This window comes from Neolamprologus multifasciatus, chromosome 1 (assembly GCF_963576455.1).
Source record: "Neolamprologus multifasciatus chromosome 1, fNeoMul1.2, whole genome shotgun sequence".
Taxonomy (NCBI): Eukaryota; Metazoa; Chordata; class Actinopteri; order Cichliformes; family Cichlidae; genus Neolamprologus; species Neolamprologus multifasciatus.
Genome location: NC_140439.1, coordinates 23,031,351 through 23,054,282, shown reverse-complemented (window position 1 = coordinate 23,054,282; position 22,932 = coordinate 23,031,351). Strand labels below are relative to the sequence as shown.

General features: G+C 39.0%; 5 protein-coding genes across 7 annotated transcripts; 3 read left to right on the top strand and 2 right to left on the bottom strand.

Annotated features, from left to right (window-relative positions):
* Positions 1-180: 180 nt before the first annotated feature.
* On the bottom strand, positions 181-2,227 carry cmc2 (C-x(9)-C motif containing 2). 2 transcript variants are annotated; one of them, XM_085155566.1, is made up of 5 exons: positions 1,930-1,986; positions 1,692-1,766; positions 1,107-1,177; positions 946-1,017; positions 181-829 (listed from the first exon to the last, which is right to left on the bottom strand). In XM_085155566.1, the coding sequence occupies exons 2-5, from the start codon at positions 1,726-1,728 to the stop codon at positions 746-748; spliced, it is 264 nt and encodes an 87-aa protein (XP_085011692.1). In that variant the 5' UTR covers positions 1,729-1,766; positions 1,930-1,986; the 3' UTR covers positions 181-745. The 2 variants fall into 2 exon arrangements, with proteins under 2 accessions (XP_085011692.1, XP_085011693.1); XM_085155567.1 differs by lacking the exon at positions 1,692-1,766 and having other exon boundaries at positions 1,107-1,223; positions 1,930-2,227.
* Positions 2,228-3,229: 1,002 nt separating this feature from the next.
* Positions 3,230-6,335, top strand: cenpn (centromere protein N). The gene is made up of 10 exons (XM_085155562.1): positions 3,230-3,528; positions 3,669-3,714; positions 3,845-3,904; positions 4,363-4,436; positions 4,564-4,737; positions 4,831-4,932; positions 5,116-5,170; positions 5,295-5,404; positions 5,523-5,646; positions 6,100-6,335. The coding sequence occupies exons 1-10, from the start codon at positions 3,358-3,360 to the stop codon at positions 6,219-6,221; spliced, it is 1,038 nt and encodes a 345-aa protein (XP_085011688.1). The 5' UTR covers positions 3,230-3,357; the 3' UTR covers positions 6,222-6,335.
* A 1,457-nt stretch (positions 6,336-7,792) lies between these two features.
* atmin (ATM interactor) lies at positions 7,793-14,878 on the top strand. Its single transcript, XM_085155560.1, has 4 exons — positions 7,793-8,181; positions 10,208-10,333; positions 10,770-10,969; positions 11,076-14,878. The coding sequence occupies exons 1-4, from the start codon at positions 7,897-7,899 to the stop codon at positions 12,838-12,840; spliced, it is 2,376 nt and encodes a 791-aa protein (XP_085011686.1). The 5' UTR covers positions 7,793-7,896; the 3' UTR covers positions 12,841-14,878.
* On the bottom strand, positions 13,956-18,560 carry LOC146525764 (uncharacterized). Of its 2 annotated transcripts, none has more exons than XM_085155564.1 (3): positions 18,355-18,560; positions 18,014-18,241; positions 13,956-16,573 (listed from the first exon to the last, which is right to left on the bottom strand). In XM_085155564.1, the coding sequence occupies exons 2-3, from the start codon at positions 18,206-18,208 to the stop codon at positions 15,827-15,829; spliced, it is 942 nt and encodes a 313-aa protein (XP_085011690.1). In that variant the 5' UTR covers positions 18,209-18,241; positions 18,355-18,560; the 3' UTR covers positions 13,956-15,826. The 2 variants fall into 2 exon arrangements, with proteins under 2 accessions (XP_085011690.1, XP_085011689.1); XM_085155563.1 differs by having other exon boundaries at positions 18,426-18,558.
* A 59-nt stretch (positions 18,561-18,619) lies between these two features.
* LOC146525763 (protein phosphatase 1 regulatory subunit 3E) lies at positions 18,620-21,149 on the top strand. The gene has a single exon (XM_085155565.1). It carries the CDS (start codon positions 19,318-19,320, stop codon positions 20,239-20,241), a length of 924 nt encoding a protein of 307 aa, XP_085011691.1. The 5' UTR covers positions 18,620-19,317; the 3' UTR covers positions 20,242-21,149.
* The last annotated feature ends 1,783 nt before the right edge of the window (positions 21,150-22,932 follow it).

Genomic DNA, 22,932 nt, shown 5'->3' with positions numbered 1-22,932 from the left:
GAAAACCTCACACTTCTGATGTGGTTTTAATTACCAAAAAAAAAAGAAAAAGAAGAAGACTCGTGTCGATCATTTTGTTAGCAAAATGCATATAACTGCTACATGTGTTACATGCTGCGAAACTGATACTGTGTCCTGCGTTGTTGTGGCACCATGTTAAAGCAAGAACAGATTCTTACATTAATTCAGAGTTTTACTTTATTCAAAAAGAATCAATATGATTCCCAATTCAAAGAAATCTTCAACAATAGATACTGTTAGATGTTAACAGAGCAATCCTTGCTGTGGTTTTGTGCCAACAGACACATCAGTGATGGAGCAGTAGTCCGCTGCAAAGATGGGGTGGGGGAATAATAATCCCCAAACTCAATCTTCAATCTCAAGTACTAGATGGGTTTTTTTATGTTGACCTCTTGACATTGTTGTCAACACTTCAAGTTTTAGTCTATGTAGCTGATAAAAAGTACCCATGTAAGCTTAATTGAGCTTACTTGCTATTCAATAAAACTTTAAAAATACCAGTAATATAAGCATCAATATGGCAAGATTACCATTTTGTTCTTGGAGACGCACACCATTAAATGAAATCACCCACACTGCTTATAAAGAAATAGCTCTTCATCTGTCCTGACATGAAATGTCAGCTGAGGAAGCCTGGTACAGAGTGTCAAGCTTCATTCAGTGTGCCAAAATTTCAGTAGGTTTAACTTGCTGTGCCAGTGGCACAGTTGCAGTAAAATGTCCCTTAGAGACTGTCTTTAGGTCCTTCTTTCAGCCTCTTCTTCATCTCTATCGCATGCTGCTTGCTGCGCTCCCGCTTTTCCAGTCTCTGTTGAATAGTAAGGAGACAGAAATGAATGTAAGAGAGATAAAAAAAAATCTTTTAATAAGATTGATTGTTGTGTCCTATCCATAAGTGGAAAAAAAATTAAAAAGCTGACAGACCTCTTTCTTCAGACACTGACGCATGGCACGGTCCACATCGTTACATGTGCCAAAGAACTTCAGAATATTGTGCTGATCGTAAACGCAAACAAAGTTTTACACAATTTTATATCTATGCATATGAAGCATAGAGAAATAGTCACATTTGGAGATTGACTTACCTCTTTGTGGCACTGTCTCAGTTGACTTATTAGTTCATTACACTCATCTGTGTGAAGGTGAGGTGACAGGTCAGGGTGCATTTTGAGTTAAGGGCTTACTGAAGAACTGCAGAGACACTGAAAGGCAACAAGCAAGAGATGAACTGAGGACATACTCTCATCTATAAACAACGTAAAATACTCAGCCCAAGGGGGGCATCTTAGAAGTAATATGATTCAAAGCCAGTATACAATAACATATAGCAAGAAAGCAAAATATTGCCACATCTGGAACTGCTGATCTTTTGCCCAATCAATAACAACTAATGAATCAATAATTAAATTAATTATTTTAACTGTTTGAATGAATTATTCCACAGACTGCTTCAACTGCACTTTAAATACCGTATATCAGGGGTATCAAACATAAGACATGGGGGCCAGAAGCATTCTGGGAAGCACTCCAATCTGCCCCACTGGATGGCAATGGAAAACAAGGAGTGCATAAACATCCTGTCAAGATCAAAGTGGGTTGTATGTGCCCCATGATGTAAAATTAGTTTGACATCCCTGTAGTACGTCAGCAGCATTTCCTCTAAAGGATACTAACACCTCCCCATCCCTCTCCATCCTGATGTGTCATAGTGATGACCGAGATAGTTTTTTCCAGTGGACACTTACCTGCAGACACAGAGGCAGAGACAAGAGCATTGTGTCAGATGTACCATCTACATTTACTTTGGCATTATGTTAGCTAGACTAGACTTGGGGATCTGTACTGCGTATATAGTAATTTATAATGAACTTCATGTCAGCACTGGATTATCAGCTGAATTACACTTACCACTGCAAAGGCTTTATCATCTGAGAAGTTTCCAGTGGGTAAAAAAGGCACTGCTTGCTAACTACTAGCTCCAAGCTAACTTCACAGAAGATGAATCTATACAACCATTAAACAACTGCAGAAGCTTTATGGTCTGCTGCAAGTCACTAACGCCTTAATGAACTGAACTAAATGAGCTGTAGTAGTACTATCGCCGGTTTAACCTACAAGAAATTACAATCTAAAGGACGTGCCTGCCTGTTAACAGGGCGTGAAGCTTTCGTAACTGTTTCGCCTCAACAATTTGAGTGACAAGAGTCGAGGGCGAATCGTAGCCTATATTCTTCTTTGGCCTCACCAATGGCGTGCGTACTTTCCACAAAAGGCGGGACAAATGATGACGGGAGTTTGCAGGAAATACAAGAAGGCTCCTCACCAAGCACCTCGGTTTTTGTGAATGGGTACGGTACTATTTGGTCACCTGTGCTACACATGGTTGTTTTTTCGCCATTACTTACTATTACTGTAATGCATTAAACCTTGTTTCCGTCACTAAGTTTTTTTTGTTTTCAAATGTTCATGTCATTATTTAACATGAATTAATTAATAACTCGAAAATGTCAACGATGCTTAATTACCTACTTACGGTTCTTTTGTTGTTTTTTGCTTGTTTGTGTGTGTGTGGCGTGTGTGTGTGTGTGTGTGTGTGTGGGGGGGGGGGGTTGTATTTTGTGTGGTTTGTGTTTACGTAATTTGAACAATCGAGTGATGGGTTTTACCGTTTTTCCTCTGACAATATTTCCTCTTTTTATTTATTTATTTAGTTATTTATGTTTGGTTGTTATTTTGTCCTTTTCATTTCGGAAGGTGCATGCATAAATGGACTAAACTAAAAATTAATAAATAGTGTTCATGCTCTAAGTAAACTACTCATTGGTCAAACCTAGCCTAACCTAACTAACCCCTGACCCTAATTTAGTTAGTAAGTCAAAATTTCCAAACCGTGACCTGAACTTTTGACTTAGAGATGACAAATTTTCTTCTATTTTTTTCAACAGTTTCTATAGCAGCTGTGTGAACTTTATGAACTTTTTGTGTGTCATAATTAATTTCACTCAACGACGGTCACTAATTTCTTTCAACATTTAACTCTTTATGTAAGGGTCTTATTAAGGTCATTATTATATACAGATTCGTATAAGCACGGTTTGTCACGTCAGTAGCAGCGGCACTTTAAATTAATATGTAACTCCAAGACAGCAGAGGGCGCTAAAGTAAATACGTGAGTCCGTTTTGCAAATATCTGATTGGTGGATTTGTGTGCTTTTATTCTGGGCGGTTTGTTTGGAATCGATCGACTGTGGTGTGCGTTGTCGTGAAAGCTGAACAGATCGACTGTTTTACTCAAATTCAAGCTGTCTGTCTATTTCGGTCACTTTTAAAGGAAGCATGGACAACACTGTTAAACGTTTACTGGAGCGACTCGTAAGACGGATACCGAGTCGAATGCTGAAGACAACGCTGGATAAGTGGAGCCGTTTGACGGCGACGCAGCGGCAGTCCATAGATTACACAGAATCAAAATGGGCGTTAACAGAAAAACTACTTGCCATTTGCGAGGTATTTAGCTGGTTTTAGGCAATATAATTTGTTATTTCTATGTGTTCATTGTACACTGTAAAAATGTTCACATTGAAACTACTATTAAATATTATGGTGTTTGCTCTATTAGTGTTTAACTTAAGTGTTGTGTTTCACAGGAAAATGAATTGACAGTTAAACACATAGCTGAGCTCGAAATGATACGTAAGTCGAGCGAAGTTACTATATTATATTATTACTATCATATATTATCATTTTGGCTTTTTGCTATATCAGTGGTAAGGACAGATTTACAGTTCACTAACAGTGCTTGTGTCGCCCTGGTTTCATACAGATGTCATCGAGAATCCCAACCTGGGCATGTGGTATGCCTTCCAGCTCATGGACCCTCAAGGTATGTTGAAACAGTAACCTGCTCTGTGTCGTCAAGGGCTGAAAGCCTATAAGTTTTGAACCTTCGTTGAATATTGAAGCTGTTGGGGTTTTCAGGGAATGTTCTGTCTTCCTCCCCTCACCCCAACCGGTCGCGGTAGATGGCTGCCCCTCCGTGAGCCTGGTTCTGAAGGAGGTTTCTTCCTGTTAAACGGGAGTTTTTTCTTTCCCACTGTCACCAAAGCGATTGGTCATAGAGCGTCATATGATTGTTGGAGTTTTCTCTGTTTTATTATTGTAGAGTCTACCTTACAATATAAAGCACCTTGAGGCAACTGTTGTTGTGATTTGGTGCTGTATAAATACAATTGAATTGAATGGAGGTTTTCTTTATTAAATTGCTGATGGCTTTAAGTGCCTAAATAATATTTTAATTTCTTGCTGTCTTTATAAATATCTTCATCTTTTTTTGTTTTCTAGATGATGCTCACTCTGTAGAGCTGACACAGTTCAAGGAACAATTTAAATCCCACCTCAGTGAGCTAATAAGACATGTAAGCTATTCCATCTAATTTACACCCAAAAATCCTATTTTTAAATCATTTTATCAGCAAATTACATTTCACATGCTTCTCTGTTAACCTCCTGCATTATCAGTCCGTTTTCATTTTATATTTGAAGGTTTCTATCAAGATAAAGAAGCACACAGATGAAGCTGTGTGGATTCGAATAGCATGGGGAGACACCTTTTCTCGCCCCAACCACCTGAAACCCACATATGTCGTTCACTATCTTCAAACCCCTTACGTCTTTCTGAGCAGCCTAACTTCAAAACAAAAGCCTTTGTTGTCACAGGTAAAGATGACTTCTGTGGTTAATCCTTCACATTGTTTATCCAGTTTCCTTGTTTGTTTCCATCCTACTTTAAGAGACTTGTTTGCTTTGCAGGCATTGGTTCTGTCCACCCGATATCAAGCTATTAAGGATGCTAACCTCAGTGGACGGAAGCTCACTGCCATCAGAGATCTGCTTATGAAGCAGTATCTGCAAGTATGCATGATTTTTTTTTTTTTTAGAATTATTTACTAGTTAAGACTGACTTTATTTTTTATTTTTTTCATTTCTTAGATTTTGTGGGCTGCATGCAGTGTTTTCACCTTTTTAAATTACTGCTTTAGAGAGTAAAATGAGTGGAATTTTGCTCTGACCTTTTTTTCTTTTAAATCCGCCTAGGTGTTTCCCACCAAGTTTCCCAGCCCTCTGGCAGAAAGGAATCGTGTTGTCTCAAGTATGTTTTAAAACTTTTTGATTTTCTTTAAGCCATTTTCTCTATGCATGTCTGTTGTATGGTGAAACATGTACTTAAATTTTTTTAATGTTGGTTTTATGTCTGTCTTTATTTATATGTACAGACCTTCACATAGAAAAAGAGCAAGCTGGGTCTGCAGCAAACAGACATCAAATGTCTTGTGAGGCATTTGGTGATGGGCTATTACCTCAACTACAGTCTGCAGTTTACAAGGTAGCTGGACAACACCGACTAAGTAAAAGAAGTTGAATGTCTAAGTTGTTGTTTCACTGCTTCGCAGATACAGATGTTAACCCAGATGCTGCCATGTTCCTTGTTAATGTTTCATCAGCTGGAAACAAAATTCAGAGATCACACCAATAAGACCATGACAGAGCGGGACGAGGCATTCAGATGTGTTGTTAAATTTGCAAGCACCAATCTCCTCGAGTCACTCAGACACTCTGCATCCTCAGGTACACAGAAAGTGTTAAAAACAGTCATAAGAGTAACTATCATCGTCTTTTGTAAGGAAGTAAGTTATGTTACTATAACCTGGTACATCACAAAGTCATGTAAAATATTAACTGCATCTCTGCAAGTGTCCATAAGAGGGCACCCAAGTCCGGGAAGAAATAGCCATATAGTAATGCTGTTACATTAAGCTACATCACAATATTCATGATACTTTGGGAAGAGGAAACTTTTCTAAGGAAGTTTGCTTTTATGTTTAATTGTTATGTCCCTGAATCCTCCTCACTTTGCAACTCTTTCCCACATTTTTCAATGTGGGTGGAGACAATCAAAATACTGATAGTGACAAGGTAATAGACGAATTCTCGGTTATGACGCAGGTTAAAACCTGATATTCATTGTTGTATTTCTGGTTTCTCTAATGGTTATTTAAACTTTTTTTTTCTACTTTACAGGAGTTGCTTCCACCCCTGTGACACCCCTTCTCTCATCCGTTCCCTTAAAGGGAAAAAATTATTTTGTTATCACAGACAATGGCCCTGGACCTTCATCGCAAATGAAGCCATCACAGAAATGACCATCAGACACTTGATTTAACTTGTAGCATGGTCAGTCCATTAGTCCATTCATTTTACTTCATACTTTAATGATGTCATTGTTAATAAAACTTTCAGTCTGTTTCAATAAGAAATTTTTATTCTTGTATTTTTATATCTTCAGCTGTAGGTATAGTAGTTGCTGGTCACTTTATTGTTTGTCAGCATTGCATATAAAAGCAGAATTTTAAATATCCCTGAGGTTTGTCATTTGTTTTCTGGTATTGATACAAATGTGTAATTTTACCACACATTAATATAAAGTTTTCTTCTGCATAGCAATCAGATGAAACCAGCCCCTCACACCTCACATGCACATTATTTCAAAGTGCATTTTTACTCTGTTTGTGTCTGTATACAAAAGCTTTAGTCTCAAGTTTATTGTAAACAATCCTTTCAAGCTTATTTAAAGCATCATTGGTCAAAGCAATTCTTTAGTCCTGTTAAAACATGTGTCCATTTAAAAAAAAAAAGGGGGGGGGGGGGTTGTAAATATGATGTGATTTACACAAGTGAAAGGTGTTTATTAGTTAAATAGATCTGTCTTAACCAACCATAGTAGCCTCATATGTTAACTAATAAACTTAGACTGGGGGAGTTTGGGAGATATGTGAAATTTGAAAGATACTGGACCCTATCTGATGTAAACCTCCGTTTACATCTGATGTGATGACAAACCCAGACACTGAATCTAAACATTTTGAGAGGACAAAGTGAAAGCTCTGATTTGATAAACAGTATTCTTTTGAGTGTTTTGTATTAGAGGCCTGTAGAATTAAAAGGCGAGTAATGAGTCTGAAGATTTGCAGAACATGTCTCCAAACATTAGTGACATACAAACAGAGAGCACAAGTCCCGCCAAAGGACTTTGCTGTTCTATGATGTTTTTATTACAATATGATGATGTGTGCAGTTTTCCCAGATTATGTGTGTTTATATCATCCTGATGACATCAGCAGTTTCTATGGATTATGCTGATGTCAGCATTGTTAATATGGAAATATATAGTATAGTATATTAATCTTTTTGTGTCACTGTGAAGTCATGTGACCCTAACCCTATGACATATATGTATTAATATCATAGGTTTTATCATTTTTATCAACATGAGTGGAGCAGAATTGGCTTAAATCTTTGGCTTATGTCTCCAAAGGTCTATCATATTGTTGTGAAGGTTGCAGGTGATGCACATTTTTTAATTTTTTTTTTTTTTTTTTTTTTACTGATTTTCACATTTAGTGCAATCTTAACCCGATTTTCACCAAAATTAATTACATAATTTCTCCCTTTGGGGGAGAATGAAATGGGATCATTCATCAAAAATAGTTGCAGGAATAAAATATAGAAAAAAATGAAATAGTCATTTTTCAATTAGGTGGGTGGCATTCATTAAAAAAAATCCAAAACAAAAGAAAAAATCTAGAACTTGTCATTAGTGATGCTGAACCGGGTTAGAGTCCGCGCTATATGCACTCGAAGTATAATTATTCGTCCATCCGTATATGTTAAAAATCACATTATTCTGCAAAACGGAAATGCGAATGTTATCTAGGATGTGACGTAAGCCAAAATTCCCTGCCGCCGAACAGGAGAGTGGAAAGGTGGCAATGCAGCCTTACAGGCAGCGTTGAGGGACGGAATGATCCTTTTCATACAATGCTGCTGCTGGGGCTCTCTGCCAAACACGGAATGCACTGTCAACACAGAAACATGGCTGCCTCTTCAACGGGCAAGGCGAGTAACAGTGATAAGGCTAATGCCGGCAGTCTAAACTGTAACGAAGAAGCTCTGCCGCAGTCTCGGGAAATGATAAAACCCACCATCGTGGAGCTGACCAAAGAAGTGAGGACGAACATCCTATGCACCGTGGAAGGATGTGGCAAGATTCTCCCTAACACACCTGCGTTGAACATGCATCTGGTTAAGTCGCACAGAATAAAGGTAACTAATTACTAAATCAGGTTATTCCGATGGTTTACAAGTGAACTCAACTGCGATGCTAACTTGGCTAATTCGGTTTAGAGAAAACTATCATTTTAAAAAAACGCAAGTCATCCATAACTTCGAATTAGCTAGCACGTATGGTCGTAGTAATGTGTTGCCAATAACGCTGGGACAACATAATCGAGCTTTGGTAAAAGTTAAGTAAGTTTCTTCTTGACTGTTATTTAATTGGTGACTGTTTACTATTAGCGAGTTAGCAATACTGCACCTAGCCGCTTATGTTATCAATTATTGCATTTGTCACGAGAAATTCGGTGCTTATTGCATTAATAATATACAGATATACCCCCTTTATTATTAAATATTAGTTTTTAGCGAGTTGGTAATCTAGGGCAGGGAATTTGGGAGTATCTAAATTGGCTGTGTGTGCGCAAAGCTGGAAATCTATTTGTCGTTGTATGGTTACGGTCTCTCAGGAATACGACCGCACAAACAACGTGCTGTCTATCACGAACACAATACTTAGACTTTGGTCTAAATGTTTAAACCGCCTCAGCTGTACTAACTCCTAGTTCCTCTGTTCTCACTGGACTGGGCACTTCGTGGGACGCAATAATTCACTGTCTCCCAATGAATGAAGTTCTTTGCTGGGAAAGACTGCCTTTGTCCTGCAATAGACTAAGCTCTTTGTTTAAAATAGGTGAATGTTAGAATTTGAATTAGCTCCTAGAAGTAACCCATGCTGGCCCAGCAAGGAGAGCGTTTAAAGGCCTAAAGAAACCACCGGTTTTACTATTTAAATCTGAGTTGCAGTCAGGTGTAGTTTAAAGTTTAAAGTTAAGCAATCAGTTTCTAAATATAATTCCGTTTTTACACCAAAACTTTAAAAGCTGCAGTAAAGTTGGATGAACTGTGTTTGGTCCATGTTCGTTGCAGTCCATGAATAACGGGTTATATTGGTTACTGTGTTGGGTTTTCATGGTGCATTCACACTTTCCTCAGACAGTGCCTGTAAGAGGCACAAAGGAAAGGAAAGAAAGCGAGCAACAAGAAGGCAGCACAGCTTGCCTGTGTTACTTTTAATCCACAGCTATGTGAAACTTCTGTCAGCAGCCGTAATGATATTATGGTTGACATAATGATAAAGTGCATAAAATGCCACAGTTGCTCGCTCAGTGCTTCTGCATAGTTGATGGAGCTAGAGTTGGGCTATATCTGTTTATATTTAACAGCACCATAACGTCACTGCATCGCTCCACAGCTGTTTCATCACTGTTTATATCGTTTCCCTATGAAGACTTAGAAATAAAAAAATTACATATATATATATTTATTTATTTTTTTTTGACTGTGTGCAGTCAGGTCAGTCCATAAAACTAATGAGACTATTCTAATCCAGAATTTGCTTGCCTTTCAAACCATATCACTTCCCTTAGCAGAAAGAACAGTTTAGAGACTATTACTTTGATTTACCACTGTATTGGCTAGTCTGTTGGAGAGAAGATTTGACCTTTATAATTGATATAGGCTAGCCATGCCATAGGAAAGACAGTAAATCTGCTTGGTTTCTCTTCTGAGCTACAGCCAATCACAGAGTCGTGACATGACTCAGGCTTCAGCCTACGACCATATGATGCAGTTGAGAGAAGCACAAAATTTGGATTTGCTGTCTCCAAAATTTGGCTTTTTAGTTATATTCTTATCACAAAGCAGACAGTGTTTGTTAGCCTTATCTTTTCCACAGCACAAGCACATGAATCTCTTCAATACTATAAATCAGAGACAATTGTATGTACAACAGTCATCCCATGGTGCTTATAGTAAGGTAAAGACCCGACAATATGGGGGAAATCAACCTTTATATCATTAGCAATTATATTGTAATTTGAGTTTCTTAAATATAAACACAGCATGGGAATGTGTGTTTAAGTCTTACATTCACATGTTTCTGATCCAAGTATCTGTAATGCATATATCTGTATTTTGTCCTCTGTTAATACTTTGTTGTCATTATCACCCCCAGGATGGTATTGTCAATCCCACGGTCAGAAAGGACATGAAGGGCTCTCAGAAGCTTTACTGCTGTCCTATTGAGGGTTGTCCCAGAGGCCCTAACAGACCTTTCTCCCAGTTCTCCCTGGTTAAGCAAGTAAGCATTTCCTCTGTGAAATGTAATCAGTTATTGTTCTATTTTTAAGAACCACTTGTGCAACTTAAAAAAATAACCTTGCATTTTTAATGTAAGCAATGTTAAATAATTTACTGCATGATTACGTTGTATACAGTGTCCTGTAGTCTGAACTGAAAGCCTCTGATACAATAGGTTGAGGAAAAAAGAACTGCCTAATGTGAAACACATGTATCAATATGAAATACCATCTTAGCATTTCTACTCTGATTCTTGTAGCACCGCAAAACACAGGGAGAAGTTGCCTTTCTTTCCTAGTTTTGCCTAAATTATACTGTGATGTTTAACTGGGTGAATCACTAGAAAGAAGTAAATGGACATGTGCTTTCCTTTTCAAATTCTGTTTGGACATTTGTATTTTAAAGCTATTTTCTGCTTTTGATTCATTTCATTTCAGCACTTCATGAAGATGCATGCAGAAAAGAAACATAAGTGCTCCAAGTGCAACAATGGCTACAGTACAGAGTGGGACTTAAAGAGGCACATAGAAGACTGTGGAAAGACCTACCACTGTACATGTGGCTGCCCCTATGCTAGCAGGGCTGCTCTACTCTCACATATCTACAGGACGGGTCATGAAATTCCAACAGAGCACAGGCATGTACAGGGATAACCCCAACACTTTCATTCATATACTGTATTTTGTTCTCTCCATGTATTTATTATTGTTATCATTTTATCTAATTTATTTATTATTTTGCAGAATTCCCCCAGTAAAAAAGAGAAAGATGGAAAAACTGTTAAGTGGTTCTGAAAAGGTTAAGATCAATGATTCAACCTTCCAGATCATCCCTGCTGCCACAGAGCAGACAGACACTTCTCTCCCTTCTGATACAACCATTACTATCCCAGACTCCCGGAGGAGCCTGCAGAAGTTGCTTTTACCAAAACCCAAGATGGCTTTGGTTAGTGTTCCTGTGATGCAGGTGGCTCATTTGCCTGTACTCCTTCCATCTACAGAAAGTGGGGCTCTGAGGTCTGTAGTGCTTGCTGTAGATAGCCAAGGTTCTGTTAGTGCCCTTCAGCTCCTTCCACAAGCCACAGGAGCAGTGGTACCCCAACTTGATGCTAAAAGTTTGGGTTTCAAGGATAGCATGCCTACTTCCCGCTCTAGCCAAGGGCCTATTAGCACAGGAGTGCAAGTCAATCTGGATCCAGTAGGTGCAGAGGATTCAACCATCAGCATGGCAGCACAGCGAGGAAGGAGCACTTCCACCAACATTCAGACAGACAAATCGTACTTGTCAAAAATGCCCACAGGAGTAGGGGTTGGGGAGGGACTAGGCTTGTGCTCTGCGGGTGAGTCCTCTGTGTCTTCTTGCTCCCAAACAGACATCAGTGTCAGTGCCCAAGTCCTTTTGCCAGTAAGTGTTGAAACCCAAACATTCTTCTCCCGAGCCAAATCCACATCGTCTATTGGAGCTCAAACAGACAGCCAGTGCCTGAGCCAAATTCCCTGCTCATCCTCTTCTGTGCTTCCGTACAAAACCAGGCAGACACAGACATACTTTGCCATGCCACAATCAGAGGAGAAGGCTCAGAACCAGGCTGTCATGTGCTCAGACCTATTTGGCAATGACTCCCTCAGTGTGTCAACCCAAACAACATTGGAGATAGATGACACCCTTTGTGCTGCAGGAAGCACTATATATGAGGACTCAAAATCAGAAGGTGGTATGTGTTTTGGGGTGCAGACGCATGAGCTGAGTGCAAACAACATGGCAGACAACCAGACCCAAACAATGACCTTGTTAAATGACCTGGAAAACATCCTGTCTGACAGTATGTCAGGCCATCAGGTGCTGACAGAGGCTTCTGCAGGCTGTGGGTCAAGTCTCAGCTCTGTTCAGGAGCAACATAACGGCATAGACTTTGATTTTGAAGAATTCCTCAATGCTGTGCACATCCAGACACAGACCGAGGAGAGTGAGCTGGGAGGACTGGGTGGTGACACGCCAATGGAGTCTCTAGACATTCAGACACAGACAGACTTCCTACTGATGGATGATCTGGACCAAAGTGAGGGACCAAGCCGAACCCAAGCCAGCGACTTGGAGCTATTTGATACTCAAACTCAGACTGACCTCAATTTTCTGCTGAATGCCGGAAGCCACATGCCCCTGAGCAGCATCTTGCGACATTCAAGCTTTTCTATGAGCACAGAGTCATCAGACACAGAAACACAAACAGATCTCCCTTCATTTGCCACGAGTCTCTCTGCTCAGACTCCTGTCACTCAAGGAGAGAATGCAAGACTGCTGAACAGCACAGAGACACAGACTGTGACTAGCCAAGCAGAAGGCCTAGGAAACCTGTTCCTGACCAGCAACGAAACCCAAACTGTCATGGATGACTTCCTGTCAGCGGACTTGGCGTGGAACATGGAGTCCCATTTCAGCTCTGTGGAAACCCAGACATGTGAAGAACTTTGTGCTCTGTTTCAGCATTCTGAGAAACCCAACAGCTGAAGCTTCCCATGCCTTTGCAATAAAGGTTTCTGATATCTGCCTCTTCCTATAAGAGGAAATGGTTTATGCTGTCCTCTGGCAAATAAAACCATAGTCTTAGCAGCAAGAAGTCTGCAGATATGTTTTCAACCATTCCACTGGGGGCATAATGTCCAGAGCCCTTCCTGGTGTCTATCCTGACAGCATTGCTGCACTTTATTAGCTCAGTGGGCATGACCCATGAGCTCCCGTGACAGTTTACATATTTATTTGCACATAAGGTAACATTGTACGTGTCTTGTCTAAAATGCAAGCTTACTTGTATATTTCAGTGCGTAGCCGCTGTGACTGGTCACTGTTTGGTCTTAAGAAGTTGTAAAAACATTTAACATTACATAAAGTTTAGCTCTACACTTAAAAGGGATGACATGCATACCTATATATGGCTGTCATGAAAGGCTTGTAAAATTGCTACCTTGTATGACAGCTTTCAAATATAGATGTACTGCTGTAAAACAATCTTATCTCAGCTGTACAGTATACAATATTGTACGTTTAGTTTACATACGTATGCAATGCGCATGAAGCCTTTAAGCAGCACAACATAAAATATTGATTCTGCACATGTGCATCTGAATGCTGCATCTTCAATGTTACCTTGTCAGTGGCAACAAGACTATAAACTCTGACATTGCAGGCAGCTGAAAACATGACGAGTGAGATTTTTTTTTCAAAGTAAAGGCTTTGCATTTCTCAAAGCAGAAGATGTGTCGTTGAAACATAACCTGGCACAAAGTAAAAAACAAAATGTTTGTCCCGTGTTGCGCACCTTGCATTGAAATGTGGTTGTGATGTCTGATGTTTTGTAAACACTTTTTGTGTCAAGGCCTCTAGTTAAGACTTAAGTCAGTAAGCAGGCTCGGCTGTCATCGTCTCTAACTTATTCATTAGCTGGATGTAAGTGTATACATTAGCAGTACACTGCTGAAGTGATCCAGTAATGTTACCATACACAAAAACAGTGGATTAGAGCTAGGATTAGCACAGATTAGCACAGTGTTTTGTTTTGTTCTTTTAACTTAAAGGACTTACATTTTAGACCCAATTTTCCACACTAATTTTTTTAAATCACTAAATGTAACTTTTTTTTCCACCCCCACTTTTCTTTTTTGTTATATTGTGACCTCAGTTACCTCATAGGCACCACATAGAGACTGTTCTACATGAGACCACAGAGCTATAGGCCTTGTTTATTTTCCATTTTTGTTGTGTTGGTGCCTTAACCCAAGTATTAACTTGAGTTCTGTTACAGATAATTTGCTGCTTCAAAGTCATGTTTATACTAGAATATACCATGATGAATAAACAATGAAAAATATCTGAATCCTTTCAGTCTTTGTTTTGCATGTTTTATCTGTTTAGTATTGATGTTTTTATTGTGATTGCATGCAATGTGAGAATGCCTCTGCTCCATGTTTATGGAAAGATTTACGCTGTGTCACATGAAAATATTCCTTTGCAGCATTTGATTGAAAATAATTACTTTGATTCCATCACATCTTAAATGAATAGTGTTTAATGTCATTACACTTTATGGATGTTTATTAAAACTGAAGAATGTACACAATAATGACTCTGTGCCCAGACATATTATGCTTTTTTTTTTTCTCCCACTATTCCCAGTTGGTTTATGGATTATTTCTCTATTTTAGCAAGGTTCACGCCTATGAAGTCTGAACATGTTTTATTTTAAAGCAGTAATTCCGACTTTTAATTCCTAAATTCTAATACAATAGAGCTGTTTCCTTGCAGGTTTAGTGGAATGGGGGAAAATGCCTATATTTGAATGGGTAGAAGCTATGTCACTTTCTGGTGTCTGTTACAGTGCTTTGCTTTCTCTTTGAAGGGAGTGCATGCAGATATTTTTCCAGCACAAAATATTTGTTTTTGCAGAATTTATTTGATTTTTCTGTTGCCTAAATGTGTCGACTTAATGGCTGCCTTTAATTATTGTTCAAGATACATTATAGATGTTGTTAATAAACTGCTGGCAAGTGTTGATTGTGTTCATTTTTATTTTTTTTTCCCAAAACAAAAATAGGAAAGTAGTTGCTGAAAGATGGACAAACATGATCAATGTCTGTTTTGTTTTTGTTTTTTATTTTTTTAAAAAGGTCATAAGTGGGTCATACATGTTTTATTCAAGTGATCTTGAGTTCAGTATTATAATTGCACACATGATGTCATCGTCTCTTAAGATTTGGTTGTGCGAAACAAATTTTGCACTATTACTGGTAGTTTTTTCTAAAACAAAAAACCTTTATAATATTGTACCTTTTTTCTTCTTCTGATGCAGTTACAACCTGCCCAGTATAAACCTACTAAATCCAGGCCTGTGCATTTATTTTACATCTGTGTAGGTAGGGAAAAGAATTAGAGCAATACAGATAAATGTAATAAGGTAACAAAACTGCCACAGCTTAAACAGTATTATAACAACTGACTGAAAACAGGCCATGAGTCATGTTGACCCTGGAAACCAACATGACCCTTGGCATTTTTAGAAAGAACCTTGGCTCCACCCATAATCCATAACCATTACCAATCCATTGTTTACTAATATAAAAGTTAAACTGTATTAAGCAGATGCAGTAGTTTGGCCACAGTTTATATTATGAGAAACAAGCTGCGGTGCAATGTTAAAGTTCTGACCAAGTTGTAGTCTGCTTAAATTTAAAAATATTAGCGACCACCAGTGCCACTATTATGCCAGCTAACTGTATTTTAATGGTATGTGATGAGTGAGGCTGACAGACAGGATGCCCTTTATAATAAAAGATGTTGCCTTTTCTTAGTTGTACCTGAGAAACTAAAATTACTGCATACTTAAATGTTCAAGTGACAGATTTTTATTTCACATGCCTCGTTCAGCTTAAAAGTGAAGTGAGGCAGCTCGGGTGCATTTGTGAAATTCCTTGTCAGAGACTTTAGTCCTCAGAGCATTGAGTCAAGTTTGGAAGACATTGTATTTAATACCTCTTGGTATCAAAACATTGTGTGGGTTTTGCCAAAATGTCTGGTACTTGGAGGTCAGCGCTGCAGAGAAAGTGGAAATATCTGAATTACTAGCAGTGTCCACTCTAGTTCCCCTTTTTCCACGCTGCTTGTCTAAAAGAAAACAGTTTTTCTCTGAGGTTTGTTTCTCTGGAGTCTTCTTGTGTCTACAGAGATGACCACTGGCCTTGGCAATCAGGTGAGGTGGGTTAATAGGTGGTAGAAATTTGAAGTTTTTAATGGGAACCACTCTGTTATTGGGACGATGACTATGTTTCCAAGGCTTAGCAGGCTTGTTCTCTGGCACAGAATATTTTGAAGACAGATGGTGAAGCTGAGAAAGTGTCTCTTTATCCATCCCTCTCTTGTATATCTTTTCTTCCAGTAAGAGATGTGTCTGATTTCTCTGCATGGCTTTAAGGAAAGGACATTCTGCAGCATCTGTCTGTTGAGCTGCCATAGCAGTTTGACTCCAAGATCCTGTCTGCTGATTTACTGACACAAACTTCTTAAAATTATCCAGGCCTGCATGAGACTCACAGTGCTGTTCTGTAATGCTGGCTGAGCTGTCTCCATTAGAAGGCACTGGGTCATCAGATGAAGGAGTTCCATTGTCAGCCTCCTTATGCTTTGGTTTCTTGTATGTGTTTGAAGTCAAAAGTATGCAGCTCAGGGGAACAACTCTGGCCCAACCACAAACCTGTTGCAAAACCAAATTTTTTTTGTTAAGTTCGGATATGTTTAAAGCTAAAAATCACAAAGTAAAAATACTTATTGAATCAAGTAAGAAACATGCAAATAGAAGGAAAGCAGTAAAAGCACAGATGTGATTAATAATATGTGAATGAAGATATTCCATTTAGTCAGATTCTGTCCATCATTATAAAATGTGACCATATTTTTTGCATTTTGCACATTTGTCAAACTTAGATGCTTCAGATAATCAATACTAATATCAGAAAGGGTCATTAATTGTTAAGTGATGATTTTTAAAAAAAAAAAAAAAGAAAAATAGGGTATCCAAATCACGCTCACTCTATGTGAAAAAGTAATTGGCTCCTAAACCTATTAACTGATTGTGCCACCCTTGGCATCAGGAAATGAGTCTTTCACATCGCTGTGGAGGAATTTTGATCCAGTGTTATTTACAGAATTGTTTTAATTCAGCCACACTGAAACGTTTTCAGGGATCAATGGTCATGTCATGTCAACATATCCCAATCTCATTTAAGACTCACTAGGCCACTATGAAACCTTCATTTTGTTTTTGTTTCTTTTAAAACATTCTGAGGGGGACTTGCTGGTGTGTTTCAGCTCATCGTACCCAGATCGTCACATTACCACCACCATGTTTAACTGCTAATATGATGTTCTTTTTATAAAACTCTGTGTTAGCTTTACATCCAATGTAATGGAACCTTCCACTCTACAAAATATTTTCCATGTTTTCCATGTTTTCTGGCAAATTTGAGGAGAGCCTTTATATTATTTTTGTTCAGGAGTGTTTTTCTACTTGGACCTCTCTCATGGATGTCTTTTTTTCCCCACTCTCTTTGTTGTTGTTGAATCATGAACTCTGATCTTAACCTTGGCAAGTGAGGCCTGCAGTTCTTTAGATGTTGTTCTGAGTTCTTTTATGACCTTCTACATGAGTCATCGACGGGCTGTGGAAGTAAATTTGGTAGTCCGTCACTACTGGGAAGATTCAGTACTGTTCCAAGTTTTCTCCATTTATGGAAATTGGCTCTCACTGTCTTTCACTGCACTCCCAAAGCCTTAGAAAGGATTTTGCAACTGTTTCCAGACTGGCTTTGATAGATTTCATAGATAGATGACTTTGATAGATTGGAGCAGATAGAAATGGATAGCCCTTTTCCCTTAATGAATTAATAATTGTTTAAAAATTGCATTTTGTATTTACTAGAGTTATCATTGACTAATATTACAATTTGATTATCTGAAACACATAGGTGTAAAAAAACACAAAAAATAAGAATTAGGGAAGGCGTCTAAATACTTGTTCAATTTATCACTGAGTCCAAACTGTATATATAATAGACACTTACTTAAAAACAAAATTGCAACTACATATAGGTAACAAATTAAGAGAGGTACAGTAACAGGATATTGGATCACTTACAGCATCCTCCCAACCAGAGTAACAATGGAACTCATTTAGCTCCTTCTCATTCAAGAAGTTCTCCTCGCTGGTATCTAAAAGGCTTTCAATAAGTCTCCTTTCTGCTATTTCGTGCTCGCCAGCTGCGTTCTCCGGTGCTGACAGCTCCCTGTCTGCTCTGTCCACAGCTGTACAATCCCTTTCTTGCGAGGTCATGATGTAGTTAGGTCCTTTGACTCATGGTGAGATCTCGAAAGGGTCATAGAAAACAGAATTTCCTTAATTACTTAAAAATACATCTTGAGTAGCACTTTTACTGTAAATATGATCAACTTAACAAACCTACCGCTGATTTTGCTTACCAAAATAAAGCAAACTGGATTATTAAACGAGGAAATTGAGAAATACATGAATAATATTTGTTGCTACTCACAACTTCTGCTGTGTGCTATCTGTCGTGGTGGCGACTTTTTTATTTCCCGATTGAGAGTTTTGTAGGACAAAAGCGGAAGAAACGGTGAATGCCTTTAGAGACCAACTGCAACGCCGTCGTCATGGTGACACTTAAAAGCCTGTATCGTCAAGCCGTAGAGAAAGGGGGAGGGGTTCCTGCGCTCCTGCTGCAGACTACTACCGGCACATTACTGTCCTATATCTGTATTAAGTATTAAAAAATCAATACAATAGCTTTATTTTTTTTACACGGGACCGCTTGATAATCTAGTTATGCACACAATATCTGGATGTACCAGACTGAAGACAAAAGCACATAACTGTTTTTGATGCACCTAAATTATTTATTTCATGCGGTTTGTTTTCAATGTTGCAGCGTTCAAACGGGGAAGTAAACCAGCGGAAAACTTGTGAAGGAAACCATTTTGGTCAGTTAAACGCGCATCTCTGCACGTAAATGTAGATGAGACGTCAACCTCTGCCCCGGGAAGAGATCAGCTGTGAGAGAACACGGATGAATTTCCCCACATTCAAGTGGAAACGAGGAGATATTTGATGCGAAGAGGAAGGAATTTGTTTTTGTTTGTTTTTTTGTTGTTGTTTTGAGCAAACAGTTCTCCATATTTATTTTATGATGGATTTTTGGTTTTTAGTTTTTTAATGAAGCATCTGCAAAAGGAGAGTCGCGCTAATTGTGGAAAGCAACAACACTTTGGTTTATTGGTCCAAGGCTGCAGAGTGTCAGCTTCTGACGCAGGCAGAGCACCTATCCTCGAGTTGCACACTAACACCTGACGGCTCCATCTCTTGCATCGCCGGTTTTTCTCCATTACGACTACTCCAGCTCTGCAGTTCAGGGACTCCAGCGTTTTATGGAAGCGGAGTCTGCGCACCCTGTCTCGGTCATGCTTCCCCCAAAGAACTGCCTGCCGAGGAACTACAGCTGCATAGCTGGACTATTCGGGAGTCTTGCAGCGGCAAATCCGAGGCTTGAAGATGGGGAGGATTTTGACATGGTGAACGCCACTTGTGAGCCTATCGAGAGCGCAGTGGTGAATGAGAGGCCAAGGGGCAGGGAGATTTCCCTGAAGCTCCCACAGAGCCCTAATCTGCGTCGGAGGTGCAAGTCTTTGCCTACACCTACAGAGAGAGCAAAGTTAGAGATCGCCCGCAGCAGAAGCCCAACAATTAAGAAAAAAGTCCGCTTCGCGGACTCCCTGGGCCTGGAGCTCATTTCAGTGAAGCATTTCGACGACACAGATGTTCCCGAGGTGCCTGAACGCATAATGGCAAAATTACCCAAGGGACCCCTTCACCTTCATCACTTGGAAACAAAATTCCCCCGGGCTCCTGCGCAGTCTGTGTTCATGGAATTGCAGTTCACCAACCCAGGCACATTACCCGGCTTCGAGCAGAAAGTGAGGGAGGTAAACGTCCTGTTGGAGACCGTGGAGGCAGACGAATTCAGCCTCTCCGGCTTCGTGCGCGTGTTGAATCTGGCTTTCGAAAAGAGCGTCTCTTTGCGCTATTCCCTAAACAACTGGATAACCTTTATGGACAGTTTGGCGTCCTATGTTCCTAACTCGAGCGACGGTGACACTGACAAGTTCTGTTTCAAGATAATTATGCCCACATACCCAGACAACGGAGGAACATTGCAATTTGCAATTAAGTACTGTGTCGGCGGTCAAGAGTTTTGGGACAATAATAACGGCAACAACTACAAAGTCCGTCGTCACCGGTTCAAGATGTCTCCACCTCGGGAATGGGAAAACGGATGGATTCATTTTATCTGAGCTTTGACGTATGCAGTGACACTCTTGCGCCATTTGAGCGCAATTGATCCCCGGGTACCTTATAAGCCTGTAAAACAAAAGATTCATATTATTATTATTCCGTCATTGTCAGCTGTATACATTCCGTGACAGAGAAAATATTTTATCACGATATTTCAAACAGTGACCCTGTGGTGGCGACGCACCGAGGGTTGAAATGGCCTGCTGTTTAAGCCTGATAAGCTTCCCGGTGTGGGATGCTGTTCGATATGTTGCCTTGATGTCAGGGCTCTGTACAGCTTGATGCCCTTTGGGAGGGCATGTTCTCGTTATGTAATATAAAAACACGCGCCACGGAGAACGTGCCGAGTAATGCCAACTTCAGGCATCACTACTCATTTCAAGATGCTGTAACTGTCAGTTTGCATGTGTGCAAACATCGACTCAAAAGCAAAAAGAAAGCATTTTAGCGCATGATAGCATACGCCCCTGGTGGTCACCTGCAGACTGGGGTAAACATGTCTTATCCCCCCCCCCGATAAAAGATGGCGATATAAGGTGGTTATTTAATTTAGATATTCAACTCATTATTTCCTACTATCACGCCATTTAAATGCCTTATTCTAAGCCATAATGTAGGGAGTTGATGATTTGTGTTGTACAGTATTTTCTTCATTGGGCTTGAATGGAGTTAAATGCATTAGATAGTTAACGTCATTAAATTTACAATGTAAAACAATCCAGGGACATCATACTTAACCATACAAAAATCTGCCTCTTAGCAATACATTTGTAGCCTACTCAACATAAATTATTTTGCGTTTTGCATATTTAAATTATGAAGAATAAGCTGGTTTGACAAAGTTCAAAGACGATGAAGTAATGTTAAATCTCTCTCTCTCTCTCTCTCTCTCTCTATACATATATATATATATATATATATATATATATATATATATATATATATATATATATATATATATATATATATATATAAGAATTCTTTATAAATATAACGATAAAGAACGGGTTTTTCAGGACTCTTATTCTTTATTCTTTACAGTAATTTCTTGTTTTAGATGAATGAAATCCTCCAGCATAGCTTTTATCACAAGGAAAATGTCTGAAGTGGCTGTTTGAAAGGTTAAGTTTACCTCTGATTACCTGTGGAACTTTTTTGTTTCTTCTCTTCTTCAGGTTGACTGCTAAAGAACAGATCTTATTTTCACAACAATTATTTTTTAACTAATATATTTAAAGAAAAGCATCCTATTGTACATGTACAGCCTTGAAACAAAAATATCTAAGATTCTTGACAACACTGCTTAACTATATTTTTCACAGAGCAGGTCTGTCTATAGTCCAAATAGCTGTCACACAGGTGGCTGTGTTTAAATATCTTTAACTGCTTTAAATGTACACGATAGTCATCAGTGCAAGAATAGTGCTGCTCCTCATACTTCTTATACTTTATGTGAACGGATTGACTGTCTTTCGTTCTCAAATTGCAAACTGTCTGCTCGCTTTCATCTTACAGTACACCTTTATAAATGTTATTGTCATTTCTGGACAAAAGTGTGTCTCACATCTAAGGTCTTTTTACTTAGATCAGAGGCGAGCAGCCTTCCAAACTCTCTCGCCTTCACTGTGGCTGACGAAGCTTGTCTGTTGTTCAAATCATTTTAGTTAAATGGCAATATCCACAGCGCTTTTAAAAATCTGTACAATAATATCAAAGCGAGCATGTGCAAAGTTTAGCCTTTAGGTGCTAGAGGAACAACAGACATGTTGCTTTTAATTCCAGTGCTCAGACTGTAATGTGAACATTACTTTGGCCTTTGTTTACATCATCATGGCCTCAGAGGAAAGCTCTCCATTTAATGAGGACATCGCCCTGGGATGTTGACAGAGACTATTCCTATAACCACTTAGTTTTTGGAGCACTTCCACTGTGAATCCATCAGTATCGTTTGTCTCCAAAGATGACATAATTTATGTCAGGGCTACGGTGCTCTACCTGATCATATTAGATCAGTTTTGATGAGATGAGCGATGGTAGTTCCAATCATGCAACTTAACTTTAGCACGTACAGAGCTGAATTTCTCTCATTGGTTTATTTAAATACATTGTGAATATCTAATGTCCTGTCATAGCAGAATTTAGTGTATTATGCTGTTACACCAGTGGGTATTTGCATATTGTCTGCTTTGGTCTGTGTAAACTTTGTTCAAGCATCAATGCAATGCAATACCAGAAAGCATTAATTATCCAGGCTGAGGTGACTGATGTGGGCTTAGAGAGATGCATCAATAGCCAACTGATCACTGTCAACATAGACTGTGATTTTTGAATTTAATGTTTGGCTCATATGTGGTGGTATTTGCTTACTAGATAACAATAAAGTGTTGGGGTTGCTTGACACAAGAGACTGTGTGAATATAATTGTCTTGTCTGTTATCCATTACATTTGAACCTGTTGGTTTAGCGTCGCAAAAACTGTGAAAACTGTGAAAACTGTGGCGATCCCACAGCCCTGTTAATGCAACTGTCGAACTAGTTTTGCAATATAAAAATGTCATTTGTAGACAACAAATCTGGATGCTATTTTTATTCTGGCATCTCCAACACTGCTGTTGCTATTGGTGCATCTCTACTGCAAAGAAGATGGGTCTGTGGTCTTAGATTTTCACCATAATCAATTCATAACTCAC